The sequence below is a fragment of the Anopheles ziemanni genome, chromosome 3 (genome assembly GCF_943734765.1).
Source record: "Anopheles ziemanni chromosome 3, idAnoZiCoDA_A2_x.2, whole genome shotgun sequence".
NCBI classification, from domain to species: domain Eukaryota; kingdom Metazoa; phylum Arthropoda; class Insecta; order Diptera; family Culicidae; genus Anopheles; species Anopheles ziemanni.
Window position 1 is genome coordinate 13,936,625 of NC_080706.1, and position 14,453 is coordinate 13,951,077.

The 14,453-nt window shown below is 49.2% G+C and overlaps 1 protein-coding gene across 1 annotated transcript; it reads left to right on the forward strand.

The window, feature by feature from the left end:
• The first annotated feature begins 3,669 nt into the window (after positions 1–3,669).
• LOC131289031 (transcription elongation factor SPT6) lies at positions 3,670–11,638 on the forward strand. Its single transcript, XM_058318226.1, has 9 exons — positions 3,670–3,708; positions 3,929–4,010; positions 4,982–5,187; positions 5,270–5,389; positions 5,457–5,629; positions 5,721–9,868; positions 9,944–10,074; positions 10,710–11,128; positions 11,220–11,638. The coding sequence occupies exons 1-9, from the start codon at positions 3,670–3,672 to the stop codon at positions 11,449–11,451; spliced, it is 5,550 nt and encodes a 1,849-aa protein (XP_058174209.1). The 3' UTR covers positions 11,452–11,638.
• The last annotated feature ends 2,815 nt before the right edge of the window (positions 11,639–14,453 follow it).

Genomic DNA, 14,453 nt, shown 5'->3' on the forward strand with positions numbered 1-14,453 from the left:
GATCAATGGTCAGACATTCCCATTCCGTCCAATCTGCGAACTTAAGTAATCGAAGAAAAAACAAATTTGCATGCAGATTATTCTCCCATGCAGACCCCCGAGAGGGGGGTTAAAAGAACGCTGAGAGCACATCATTGGGATGGTGGAAGAAGAAGAAGAAGAACAAGCAAAATCACAAAACTAACTGCATAGACCGTGACTCACGTAGAACATCACATCGTTTGTACAAGTGTACGCCGCGCGCGCATATGTATGTATGCATGTATGGTATACACGCTCTACACCCCATGCGTTTCAGGTTGGCTTATTCTAATTATTCGTGGAATGCACGGAATGCAAAAAGCGGGGAAGATAAAGAAGAAAAAAGAGCGATTGGCAAAGGGAAGACGTCACACACTGTGTTTTTTTTGCGTATGCTCTCTCGTGTTATGTCGCTTCTGCATACAGCTCCATATCGATGGAGGCATAGGGATTTTCTGCGCAATGGGTGTGCTTGTGTTTTTTTGTGCTGCTTCTTGTTGTCCCCCCACATGGGGTGCAATCCAACACCTCTTTCATCCCCTCCTGCTAACCGATGACAGGGACAGGGGGGATCCATGATCCGCGCGTGAACCCTTTCTTTTCAAAAATCACAATGGTTTACGCGTTGAATTTTTGATCTTTGTGTTCGAAGTGAGTAAAACATTATCGACATCTAGACCACGGGTTCACGGGTGGTGATGCTGGTGACGTTGGGGAGAATCGCAATAATGCATTTCTCCAGCGCAGTGGATAGGACATGGCACTTTTAGAGGTACGATACTTTTATGCATACTCTTCGATGAACACCAGCCAGTGTGCGAAGTTAGATGATCCTTTTTTGATCTCATACTTGTACGATCTTTTAAGCACCCATTTTATATCACTGTACAGAATTTTGGCGCTTGCACAAAATATTGCTTAGCCAGGCGATGTGTTGTGTATGCCCTTGCATAGCTGTGCTGCAGCTTCCATCGGAATGCGGATGGACAATGGTGCAGAACAGCTAGCGCTCCGTCGTCGTTGTACGGCGATCGATTCTGTTCGGAATTTACGAGGCGGATGGATGTCGCCCTCAGATCGCTGAGAGGATGGCTACTGCAGGTTGCAACAGGGACCGAAGGTGCGGGGTCAGTCAAACCGAGCAATCATTTTCATCCGTTTGTTTACTCGATCCGGAGAGGGTCCCATGGCTACGATCGACGACGACGACGACGACAACGACGACGACGAAGACGTCGACGGGAAACAGATGAAATGCAATCCGTTCACGGCGGAGTGGAACCAGCACCACGAAACACACACACACGCACACACCCACAGAGATAGCTACGAAATCCACATTCCACAGTCCCCGTCGTCCCGTGTGGAAGACGAGACTTGCTCCTTCGCCAGCGATTATCGAATATTCCATTGCGTTTTCACCTTGTTTGAGGCGGTTAGGGTGCGGACGACAAGGGGCAGGGTGTGCTGGTGAAGGCAAAATTCTTGCTCTTCGCTTCCCTTCTTGCGTTGATCGACGAAAATAATATTCCACATACCAATGCAATTTCCACCTCGCACAGTTCACCACCAACCATTCTTTTCACTTCTTCGTTCTATTTCCACCACCCCCTCCTCGTACCTAGGGGCACACACACAAGGCGACTCTTTTCTGCGACGGGGACACGCACGCACGCACGCACGCATTCACGCACGGACGAACGGGAGCGAACATACGCACGCAATCACGGACGCAATTCGGTCGACCTGTACGGTCCAGTGGTACCGCTTACCTTCGCATATTTCACTGGCAATTGCGGTGGGCGAACTGGCTGCACAATAGATGTGAATTATTCGCGACGAAAATATTGAACTTTTGTATTTTTGACGTTTATCAACAAAAAAAACACAGCACTCTTTCTGTTCCTCAACAATCTACCATTTTTGCAGTGTACGAACCGGCCACCAGAGGGACGGAGGAAAAAACTGGCAACCAGCAAGGCTAGCTGTCAAGCCGCTTTGACAACCAAATGACGTACGGAAGGTTAATATAACCAAAGTCTGTAGATTCATGGTCAAGTCTTCGGTTAATTCTTTCACTTTACACAAACCAATCAATGCCGGTCTGGAAATCAGTTATCCTAATCTAAATCCCCATCAAATCAGAACTGATACCTCGCTTTTTCAGTAATAAATACATGGCATACATACATATCCGATATGAGCTCCACCGCTATAAGTAGCTCTATTGATCTTGAAAATCAACTAACGAGTGGAAACCCGGTTGACAGAAATTGACATTGTTGCTGGTACTATGTAGTTCCAGCAAGAGTCCCAGCAATCTGCCATGGAAAAACTTGCTGGTACTACATGACAGCTGCAAAAAATTTGAATTTTTGTCAACCGGGAATGATGTTCTTTGCAGATATTGAAAATCGGTCGTAACTATTTTTATTTTAAATACTGTAAAGTATTGTAGAGTTCCAATGTTTAGCGGTGAACAATTTAACGATGACGACTTATAACGAGTCAATCCGAAGCCGAAGGGTTTAATTAGCAGAACAGTTCAATAAGCCGAAGGTCAGAAGCACGTCTTTCTTGTTCAAAGGCACACTCAAGAGTGTTCCCGGTTGACAGAAATTGACATTGTTGCTGGTACTATGTAGTTCCAGCAAGAGTCCCAGTAATCTGCCATGGAAAAACTTGCTGGTACTACATGACAGCTGCAAAAAATTTGAATTTTTGTCAACCGGGTTCAGTTTATTCCTCGACGTTCGTTTGACAGTTTCTTAGCTGGTGGTGGACGCAGCCACTTATATGACAGATGCCTGACAGTTGGTGGTCGCAGCCACCATCATGACAGACAACTTATAAGTACCTTATGATAACGGTCGGACGTTACAATACTGTCTATAATAAATTGATAAGATTCTTAATGATGAGGTCCTGGGTTGGATGATCGACACTCCGTGAGCTAAATGTAACACGCTTTCTAGACTGCACCGTCGCGTAAAGATTCCGATCAAGTCAGAACCGAATCTAACAAACAAACAAATTATATTAATTAATCGACTCAAATCTTTAGAATCTGTCAGATGGGATTCGAATCTTTGGAATCCGTCTAGGGATCGAATCTTCGAATCTTCCCAATCCCGATTCTGCCAACACTAGTTGCAAGAAAAGGTATAGATGGCATACTTTAATGTTGCCATTTTGTTCCATAAAATCGGAAAAAAACGCGCAGAGATATCAAAACGAGGCGTTTAAATTCCTGTTAGCCCACGAAAGTGACCGGTGCGGCCGGGGTACGCGTGTGGTGCATTGAATAAACTGTATACTTGTCTCTCGCGTCCCGTTCGCCGGAGCTAGATGCAACATCATCAGCATCGATTCGATAGCACCATCTAGCATTTTTGTATAGTGTTGTCGGGGAAAAGTTTGATTTGAACCAGACAAAACCTAGCGCAAAGGCGTCTTTTTCGAGGTCTTTGTCCTCATACGGGTGCGGCAACCATTTGTTGGCAAGTTTTGCGTCGTTATACCTAGCGCACGGCTCAGCAGAGGGGTGGAGAAGAGGTCGCGGAAAAGCACACTTCTTGACTAAAGCCCATAGGCCTGCCAGCCCAATTACTGTTACCTGTGCGGCGTCCGTAGAGAACTACCGGAGAAATGGCTGATTTCATCGATTCTGAAGCGGAGGAGAGTGAGGTAAGACCAATGATAAGGCATGACCTCGACGAAAAAGGGACTACGTAAATGTGAAGTCTTCCATGTGAAGCATTTCTTGCTTCGGAAGGCGCAGTTGCTAAATGTCCCTTTCTTTTTCCCCGAAATTGAACTATTGCCAACCTTTGGAAACTGAGGATCTGACCATTTATCGTCGATGATGCTCGTTGATGATGTTCACCTATGTATGCTTTGTTTGCAGGAGGAGGAGGAGTTGGAACCACACGAGCGCAAGAAGCTAAGGAAGAATAAGGCCGTCTCGGACAGTGAAGATGAAGAGGAGGGTAAGTATACGTGACCGTCGACAGCATGACAGACAGGACCGAGGAAAGGATGACCTAAGACGATCGATTTTCCCAAATTCAGCTTCAGTGACGAATAGAACGACCCGTACACAATCCTTTCTTAAGTACATTATTACCCATACTTGATTTGTTTTGCGGATAGCTATATGACAATGTAAAGCGTTAACATTAACGGTATTCACACATTTTAATGCATATATTAATTAAAAGACAACGATTTGTCATTATGAGGTTCTGAAAGACCCTTTCTCTAATGGTTATACTTTGAAAACAGAAACAGAGAAAATATCATTAGATGCTTATATTTTTTTCTGGACGAAGGGAGTTTTTATATTTGATCGATGCAGCTTCTAGCGTTACTACACTGAACATAGCACTAGTTAAACCGGACATTTTTATACCGGTTCGCAAAAGCAATGACGATCTGTTTCGAACCAGATTTATCTAGTTTCGTTTCCCTAATTTACTCTAATGCGAACGTCTAACCGTCACTTACATTCGCCCGTAAAGCGATGCAACTGGTTGGACTGGGATGTAAATACTGCTGCATGCCTGGAAAGTACAACTTAGTATGGTTCCGATTTGCATAGCGCCGTGAGTTATTGTGCACGGGACACAAACTTCTGTCTAGACCGGAGCCCAACAGGATTGTCCAGGTGGAAAATCCATCATTTGTATGCACGTGAACAACAGGTCGTAACGTACGGCGGTGCGGTGAATGAGTGCGAAAGTGGAAGAAACCTGCGGTATATACGCAGCAGATTATTGTTATCCACATGCGGCGATGGCAGTTTTGCATCTTTTCTATGATGAAATACTTGTGGGCTGTTGCATAAGGCTGTCTATCACTGGTCTTACACAAGCCAGATACATGCTTATTCAGTTTAGCTTAAATGTATAATTATGATCCAATCCCAACTGTCCCATGTTCTGATGTACCAACACTTTAGACGACGAAGATCGATTGCGGGAGGAGCTGAAGGATCTGATCGACGACAACCCGATCGAAGAAAGCGACAATGATGATGATTCGGACGACGACGGGTCCGAGGGGGGGCATCAGAAGCGTAAGAAAAGCGACGATGAGCTTGACGATCGGCTTGAAGACGAGGATTACGAGCTGATCGAGGAAAATCTGGGCGTCAAAGTAGAGCGGGTCAGTTAACCAATTAAGATAAAAGTTTTCTTCTCTGAGAGATTGGTGACTTAATGGTCGGTACTTTGCATCGAATTTTTAGAAACGGTTCAAGCGTCTCAAGAAGTTTACCAACGACGATGGCAGTGACGGGGAGTCGGCCGACGAAACGATGATTCGCGAGACCATCGAAAATCGTCTGTTTGATGTTGCTTCAGAAGAGGTGTGTTTCAAATAGGTGGTAAATCGAGCGTACGATCGAACTAGAGTGTTGTGTTACCTTTCCACAGGACGAAGAGCGGGCCTCCGATCACGAAGGGCAGCGAGATTCGCTGGCCAACGTTCGCGAGCATTATGACGACGAGGAGGACGAGGAGTCGGATGCGGACGATTTTATCGTTGATGATGATGGCGTACCGATCAGCGATAAGCGGAAGAAACGAAAGCACATCTTTACCGACGCGTAAGTGAATGTCCCCACGTATTCATGGGGGAGAAGGGAGAGTTGGTGGAGATACTTTTTAACGTACTCGGTTGTTACTTTCGAACCACAGGTCGCTCCAGGAAGGGCAGGACATTTTTGGAGTCGATTTCGATTACGATGATTTTGAAAAGTATGACGACGAGTACGAGGAGGGCTCGGACGCGGAAGACGAGTACGAGGAGGAGCAGCCGGATCGGCCGGATGGGGAGCGCAGCGGCAAGAAGAGTAAACCGGCCGCGAGGAAGCGCACGTTGAAAAAGTCTATTTTCGAGATCTACGAGCCCAGCGAACTGAAGCGTGGCCATTTTACCGATCTGGACAACGAGGTGCGCAAGGTCGACATGCCCGAGCGAATGCAGCTGCGCGATGTAGAGGTTAGCGGCGTCCCGGATGGCTCGAACGAGCTGGAGGACGAAGCGGAATGGATCTACCAGCAGGCGTTCTGCAAACCGCACGTTTCCGATCAGGGCACGCTGACCCGCAAGCCGCCCTCGAACGTACCGAAGATCAAACAGGCGCTCGATTTTATGCGCAACCAACACCTGGAGGTGCCGTTTATTGCTTTCTACCGGAAGGAGTACGTGCAACCGGACCTGAACATCAACGATCTCTGGAAGATCTACAAGTTCGACTCGATGTGGTGCCAGCTGCTAAGCCGTAAGACTTCCCTGCAGCGACTGTTCGAGAACATGCGTAACTATCAGCTGGACAAGCTGATGGAGAACCCGGACGCGCCGATACCGGAGGATATGCGTGTGATTCGGGACGAGGACATGACGCGGTTGCGTTCGGTTCAATCGCCCGAGGAGCTGAAGGACGTCCACCTGCACTTTCTGCTGTACTACGCGCATGAGATAACGCCGATGAAGGAACGGTTGAAGGCGAAATCGCGCGATCAGCAACAGCGTAAGCCATCGCGACCCGCCGCCGTTCCGGTGGTGCGCAAAAAGAAGCAACAGCGCCAGCTGGCCGATGGCGAAGAAGAAGAGGGTGCCGTGGGAGGGGAAGAAGACGACGAGAACGCTGAAGACAAAGCGGCTGATGAAGAGTCCGAGGTAGTGGAACTGGAAATGGAAGACCCCGGGCAGATGGATGAACAGGAGGAGGATGACGAGGAGCAGGATCAGGTGAAGCTGAACATCGACATCGGACCATACGCGATCTGTCGGAAGCGGGGCTTGACCGGGCTGACGAAGCGCTTTGGTCTAACGCCGGAACAGTTCGCCGAGAACGTGCGCGACAGCTACCAGCGGCACGAGGTGGAACAGGAGTCGAAGGATCCGCTCGAGGTGGCCAAGGAGTACATGGGACCTTCGTTTGCTTCGCCCGAGGAAGTGCTGCAGGGCGGAGTGTTTATGGTGGCACGGCAACTGGCCCGCGAACCACTGCTCCGGAAGTGCATTCGGGAGCTGTTTTTCGAGCGAGCCAAGCTGAACATCCGGCCGACCAAGAAGGGCACCAAGGAGATCGACGAAACGCACCCGTGCTACACGATGAAGTACGTGAAGGAAAAACCGGTGCGCGATCTGACCAGCGATCAGTACCTGAAGCTGTTCATGGCGCAGGAGGACAAGATGCTGACGATGGAAATCGTCGATCGAATCGAGGGTAACGCGTCATCCGACCTGCTGGAGGAGCTGAAGGCCCTGTACTACCGGGACGAGTTTGCCAAGAACGTGCAGGAGTGGAACCGATTGCGAGCGGAGTGTGTCGAGCTGGCGGTCAACCGAATGGTCATCCCGGATCTGAAGCGTGAGTTGCACAACATTTTGCTGAGCGAAGCGAAGGACGCCGTGTTGCGTGTCTGCTGCCGAAAGCTGTACAACTGGATCAAGGTGGCCCCGTACCGACCGCCCGTGCCCGACTTTGACGACTACGAGTGGGAGACAACGCGAGGGGTGCGCGTGATGGGTGTCGCGTACGTGCCCGATTACACGCAGTCAGCGTTCGGGGCAATCATCGCACCGGACGGTGAGGTGACGGACTTTCTGCGAATACCGCACCTGCTGAAGAAGAAGAACGCATATCGCGAGGCGGAGAAGTACGCCAAGGAGCAAGATCTGCGCTCCATCACGAACTTTATACGCGCCAAAAAGCCGCACGTGATCGTGATCGGTGGCGAGTCGAAGGACGCGCTGATGGTGCAGCAGGACTTTGTCGAGTGTCTGAAGCGCTTGCAGGAGGAAGAACAGTTCCCGCAGATCGCCGTCGAGATCGTGGACAACGAGCTGGCGAAGGTGTACGCTAACTCAATCAAGGGCCAGGGCGATTTCAAGGAGTACCCGGCACTGCTGCGGCAAGCGGTTTCACTGGCGCGCCGTGTACAGGATCCACTGGTGGAGTTCTCGCAGCTTTGCAACGCGGATGAGGAAATCCTTTGCTTGCGCTACCACACGCTGCAGGATCAGCTGCCGAAGGAGGAGCTGCTGGAGAACATTCACCTGGAGTTTATCAACCGCACGAACGAGGTCGGTGTGGATGTGAATCTGGCGGTGCAGAACCCGGCGGTGGCGAACCTGGTGCAATTCATCTGCGGATTGGGTCCGCGTAAGGCACAAGCCCTCGTGAAGGTGCTGAAGCAGTCAAACCAGCGGCTCGAAAATCGGACGCAGCTCGTCACGATGTGCCACATGGGACCGAAGGTGTTCATCAACTGTTCGGGCTTTTTCAAGATCGATACGAACTCGCTCGGCGACAGTACGGAGGCGTACGTGGAGGTACTCGATGGGTCGCGCGTCCACCCGGAGACGTACGAGTGGGCGCGCAAGATGGCCGTCGATGCACTCGAGTACGACGACGAGGACGCTAATCCGGCCGGTGCGCTCGAGGAGATTCTCGAGGCGCCGGAGCGGCTGAAAGATCTCGATCTGGACGCGTTCGCCATCGAACTGGAACGGCAAGGGTTCGGCAACAAGAGTATTACGCTCTACGACATTAGGGCTGAGTTGAACTCGCGCTACAAAGATCTCCGGACGCCGTTCCGCTCGGTCACGTCCGAGGAGTTGTTCGAGTATCTTACCAAGGAGACGCCCGAATCGTTGTACGTCGGTAAGATGATGCTGGCGACGGTGGCCGGCTTTACCTACCGAAAGCCGCAGGGCGAGCAGCTCGACCAGGCAAATCCGGTGCGTAACGACGACACCGGCTTCTGGCAGTGTCCATTCTGCATGAAGACGGAGTTTCCGGAACTGTCGGAGGTGTGGAACCATTTCGACGCGGGCGAGTGCCCGGGACAGGCGACCGGTGTACGGTTGCGCTTCGACAACGGCCTGAATGGGTTCATTCACATCAAGAACTTGTCGGACAAGCATGTCAAGAACCCGGAGGAGCGTGTCCAGATCGGTCAGACGGTGCACGTGCGCGTGACAAAGATCGATATCGAGCGCTTTTCGCTCGAGTGTTCCTCGAAGAGCTCCGATTTGGGCGATCGCAAGCAGGAGTGGCGACCGCGCAAGGATCCGTGCTACGATCAGGAGGCCGAGGAAGCGGACAGTCGCAAGGAGGCGGACTCGAAGAAGCAGCAAGCCCGTCAGCAGTACGTGAAGCGCGTGATCGTTCATCCGTCCTTCCACAATATCTCGTACGCCGAGGCGCTGAAGCTGCTCGAGGGCTTCGATCAGGGCGATGTGGTGGTGCGACCATCTAGCAAGGGTACGGACCATCTCACCGCGACGTGGAAGGTGACGGACGGGATCTACCAGCACATCGATGTGCGCGAGGAGGGTAAGGAGAACGTGTTCAGCCTTGGCCAAACGCTCTGGATCGGCAACGACGAGTTTGAGGATCTGGATGAAATCATCGCACGGCACATTTCGCCGATGGCGAACCTAGTGCGCGATATGCTCAATTACAAATACTACCGGGACACGGACGGTGGATCGCGCGAGAAGGCCGAGGAGATTATCAAGGCGGAGAAGCAGAAAAATCCGAACAAGATCCACTACATCGTGTCGATCTCCAAGACGTACCCGGGCCGGTTTCTGCTTTCCTACCTACCGCGCAACAAGTTCCGCCACGAGTATGTCACGGTGACGCCCGACGGCTACCGGTTCCGGCATCAGACGTTCGATTCGGTCAATTCGCTGCTCAAGTGGTTCAAGGAGCACTTCCGTGATCCGATCCCGATCGAAACGCCCAAGAGCACACCGAAGACGGCCGGTGGCCTATCGTCCTCTCGGACACCGTACGGCAGCACGCCCAAGTTCAACGACATCAACAGTAAGTTGTTAAGGCTTTCGGAATCGACGTTACAATTCATGCTTTTAATTCGGACCTCGTACTTTTTTTTTGTAGGTGAAGCCATTGAGTCGGTGGCGAAAAATATGCCTTCACATATGCTGAATTCGCTGTCGGCCGCGGCACACCATACACCCCACTATTCGTACACGCCTCTCGAGTATGGTTCGAGCAATTTTGTCACTACGGTAAGCATTGTAGACATTTTATTGAACGAATGCAGATTTATAGATGAAGTCAGACCAAATGAACTCTTCATTACATTAGTAAGTTTAAGAACAAACAATTTTTAGATACAAAAAAATGAAGTTTAAATTGCGAGGAACTTTTAGGACTACACAGTGTGTTTGACAATTTTTTGTAAAATATTTGGACAAATTGTTTCTCACCTGTGCGTCACAATATTGAGATAAATTTGATGTCACTGGAAAGGTTCTTGTGTTAGATATCGGTAAAAAAAACTAGGTATTACTAATCGCAACTGTGTGTGGATTCCATGACACATATCAACTCCTTTGGTCATAGGGTGCAGTTGTGGAGCCGCCAGTCAGAACCATTTACCAAAGTCTGGTATCTTCGCTCCGTCGCCAGGGAGTTCGGAATCATTCCTCTTGATCTCCTCATCTTTTCATTCCTATTACCTCTCCTATCAAACTAAAAACGAAACCCGTGATTCATGCTATCCCTTCAAAAGCTATATTTGGCTTTAAATAGTAGTGGTAAAAGCACAGTATTATTATCCCCTTTTTGATTTATTTTTCCTTTTGTTCCTTATCGTTCGCCGTAACGTTGCTGATGAATCATTTGTGGAACCTGTTTTTAGCCCTACACACCGAGTGGACAAACGCCGTACATGACGCCGTACCAGCAGACACCGCACTTCTCGCAAACACCCCGCTACGGCACCTCGACACCGTCGCAGTACTCCAACAAGTCGTCGTACACAGGCATGCCGGGTCCCCCAGCGGCCACCAGCCATCACGGGTACAAAACGTCATCAGGATCATCGCGCGGCATGGGCGGAGGAGGAAGCAGTGTGGCCAGTGGTAGCAGCAGCAGTATGCAGCAGCCTTCTCCATACTCCAACAGCAGTGAACACCACTACCGGTCGTCGCAGCAGCACCATGCCCGAAACGAGTACGACAGTTGGTCGAAGGCGACGGACTCGTGGAGCAACCGGACGAGCGGCGGGGGCGCGAACTCCAAGGGCCAGCAGCATCATCATGCATCATCCGATCGAAGGTATGCAGGAAAGGAGAGATGGTACCATCACACCACTCGTGTTTCGGTGGTATTTATTTTATGTTTTTTTTTGTTGCTATCTCTCCATTAGTTCTATGTCCGGTGGATCGTACCACCATCATCGGAGTGAATCCACCGGTGCTTCGTCCAACGATCATCATCGCATGACACCCAAGTCGTCCTCCAGGTATTCGGCCAGCCGATCGCCCATGCCACCACCTGCTCAGCCACCACCGCAGCAGCAGCAACCTCCGGCCGCTCAACAAGCTTCTTCGTCCGCTTCGCTTACACTTGGTGACGCCACACCGCTCTGGGATGAATAAACAGGGAGGACGAGATTTGGCAAACGTCGTGTGTTTAAAAGCTGGAAAGCATAAGAGTTTAATTTAGAGTAGCAAACGTCGTAGGAGGAGCTTGAGAATAGTGGAATATAATGATAAAATGCAGAAGTGCGAGCAGTAAATCATCAGGCTCTCATCAGGCTGAACAAACAAATCAATCAAAGGACGAGTGAGTGACGTTAAAGAAGGAACTTTATGTTTGCATGCCCTTGCTATGTTCGTTGAGTCAAAGCTAAAATGTTCGAAAAAGTGCCGGCGGTGAACGGCGAATTATTATTTCACCGGTATCAATTTCTTTTTTCCAAAACTACAATCATGATACACACGCATCTGTGAAGTGTTGCGTACAAACATAATGAAAGATAACTAAACAAAAAACACACACATATACTTAAACAAATGATAATGAAAGCAACAAATCAATTTATTCAATAGGCATATTTCTCACTGGCGAAAAAGCGTAAATTCTAAGGATTTTTTTAAAAGTACTTTTATTTAAATACATTTTTACCGACAACGTTTTCAATAAACAACATACAAGCAGCAAGGTATATTGAGACATGAAAATGGGAGCTATTCTTGTTGATTCTTATCTACTTGTGATATGAAATTTGTTCTCTTTTTAGTACAACTCGTTGGACTTTCGACCCACGTGTGACGTGCGGAAACTGTTTTGATGTTCCCTCCTTGCGATCCTCAATGCGACCGCCGTATTGCGTTTTATGTTCGGGCGGCCGAAAGACACCGGAACTAATCGAAAAATCAATCGGATCTCAAGGGCGACGGGGGGGAACAAACTCTGCGCTCCTTACCGCGTGGTGTTTCGAGAACTCCGTTGCGTGGTTAAAGGGCCAAACAATGTGTCCAATGTTCTGAAGTCATCCAATAAATCCTTCCCAATGACGATCTACCGTCCGGTTTCGGACAACGACGGATTCAAAGTATTCAAGGAAAACCGCGCTCCAAATGGATGGAGAAATGAGGTGGGCCCCTTTAGGCGCCTCTGCTATCCGGTTCAAACTGGATACAACAGTTTAATGGTATTTCTCGCCTACTGAAGTGTTCCTTTATCCGGTTGACATTTTTTTCTTTTATCCTTTCTCACGCCCCCTCTCTCTTTTGGGGGTCTTGAACACTAGGTGTTTGTGTGTGCTTGTGTGCTGTACGCACATGTTTCTTTCACGCCTTTTTTTTAGACCACGGCGTCTCGTTCGAGCTGCCCGATACCTTTCTTCTCGCGTTCGGAATCCTGTATCCAACTTGACATTGGACTAAGCGGGGTGTACGCGGTGTCTGAACCTTACGAGCCGGTGCTGATCATGCGCACACCGCGTGATTCACGGGGCGAAAAGGCGAAGCCCCCAAAAAAAGCCGCACTAGTCGGTTGCTGCTGACGGTACGCGGCAAACCGGAATGATCGGTGCGGGAGATGAGGGAGTTGTTAGGGTCACCGGTTTGATGATGAGACCCAGATCGACTTTAGCGAACCGCTTCGAACCGGATCGCGAGGAAAAGGCGGCATTCGATTTATCAGTAAACTGTCGTTTTTTTATCATTTCTATTTTGGTTTGGTTTGGTTTATTTTCTTTTTTTTTTATTTATTACCGAAATTCGCTGCGTTCCTTTTTTCTTGCTGGGAGATCCATGCACTTACATATTGCATGCAGTTTTTTTCTCCCTCCTTCGCCAGTGTGTTTTTTTCGTTCACGATAATCTGGTTTTAAAATTTTCAGCAGGTTCTTCTTTTTTGTGAAGTTTCATATATGCACATCTGTTGGGGGCGCGAAATGATCAGAGGACTGGCTTCCAAAATTTTCCATTAGAGACGGTGCGTTTTGTTCTTGGTGTGATATTTTTTTTTGTTCTCAATACATTTATTGTGCATTTTGCGAATCTGTTTTCTTATTCCTCATGCTATGATTGCTTGAGTTACCGTCTCGATCCGTTGCTTACGTAAGTATATATTCATTTTTAAATTGTTTGTCCAAGTGCGATTCGGTCGGGGCGGTCGAATATGGAACTTTTATTAGTCTGTAATACTATGGATACAATGGACGCGATGCTATACGGTCTGCTGTCTAGAACTGATCGAGCTCGAATTCTTAACCCAGTGTAAGCAGGTTTTCTGCGGTATTTCCCTAGCTGAATTCCTTCCAGTCACCCTACACATTCCCAGTGCGGCATGTGACGTCGGTCCTCGGGGTGCATTGCGTACGAACTGCGAGGTAAATAGGTATCCCGTAAGGAGATCTACATGAGCACATGGTCACGAGACACGATTAAGAAATGAGAAAACGAACTGATGGAGATGAAAATGATTCCGGTGGGAATTCCGGTTGGGAAATTTGGGAACAAACAAACTGATGTGGTCTATCAATCCTCCAACTCTGCCGTACACATGATCCTTCCGATTCTGTCAAGGTCGAAAGTCAACATCCACCGGTTTGGCTTCCATTGGGCATTATGCTCGAAAGAACCGTCTGGATTGAATCGAATTTCGTTCGGGGCACCAACAACCCCAGAGACAAACTAAAAAACATTCAAGCGTATGTGTCCAAAATTGTTATTGGTTAGAGTCCGTACCATGACCATACCCACTTCTCACCGTCCCTGCGCTAGAAAGAGATCCCAACAAAAACAGCCTCCGGAAGATCGGATGATCCTAGATCTAGCTGCTTGGCTGGCTGGTTTGGCCGGGGGCTGTTTTTAACCGTCCCGGTGCCGGTACCTGCCCGCGTTGGTCGCATGCATGGGGGAAATGTTGATGAATTCATCATAGAAACTTGTTCGCAACGTTCGGCCGGCGGGCTCGTGGTCGCGGTGTGGCTCCGATGCGCGGGAACCAGTTTTCAGGCCGATTCGCAGTTCCTCCCACATCCCGCCGCTCGGGCAGCATCCGAGCGTGAGGCTCGGGTGTCGACGGGGTTTTCGTATAAAAGTAAGCCTGTCGTGCTGGAACTCATCAGTCCACTGCGAGAAACAGA

Excerpts from the sequence above, each read along its gene's own strand:
- LOC131289031 (XM_058318226.1), top strand. The coding sequence starts at position 3,670 with ATGGCTGATTTCATCGATTCTGAAGCGGAGGAGAGTGAG. Across the intron at positions 5,390-5,456 it reads TTGATGTTGCTTCAGAAGAG|GACGAAGAGCGGGCCTCCGA; the intron begins GTGTGTTTCAAA and ends ACCTTTCCACAG. Across the intron at positions 11,129-11,219 it reads CATGCATCATCCGATCGAAG|TTCTATGTCCGGTGGATCGT; the intron begins GTATGCAGGAAA and ends TCTCTCCATTAG.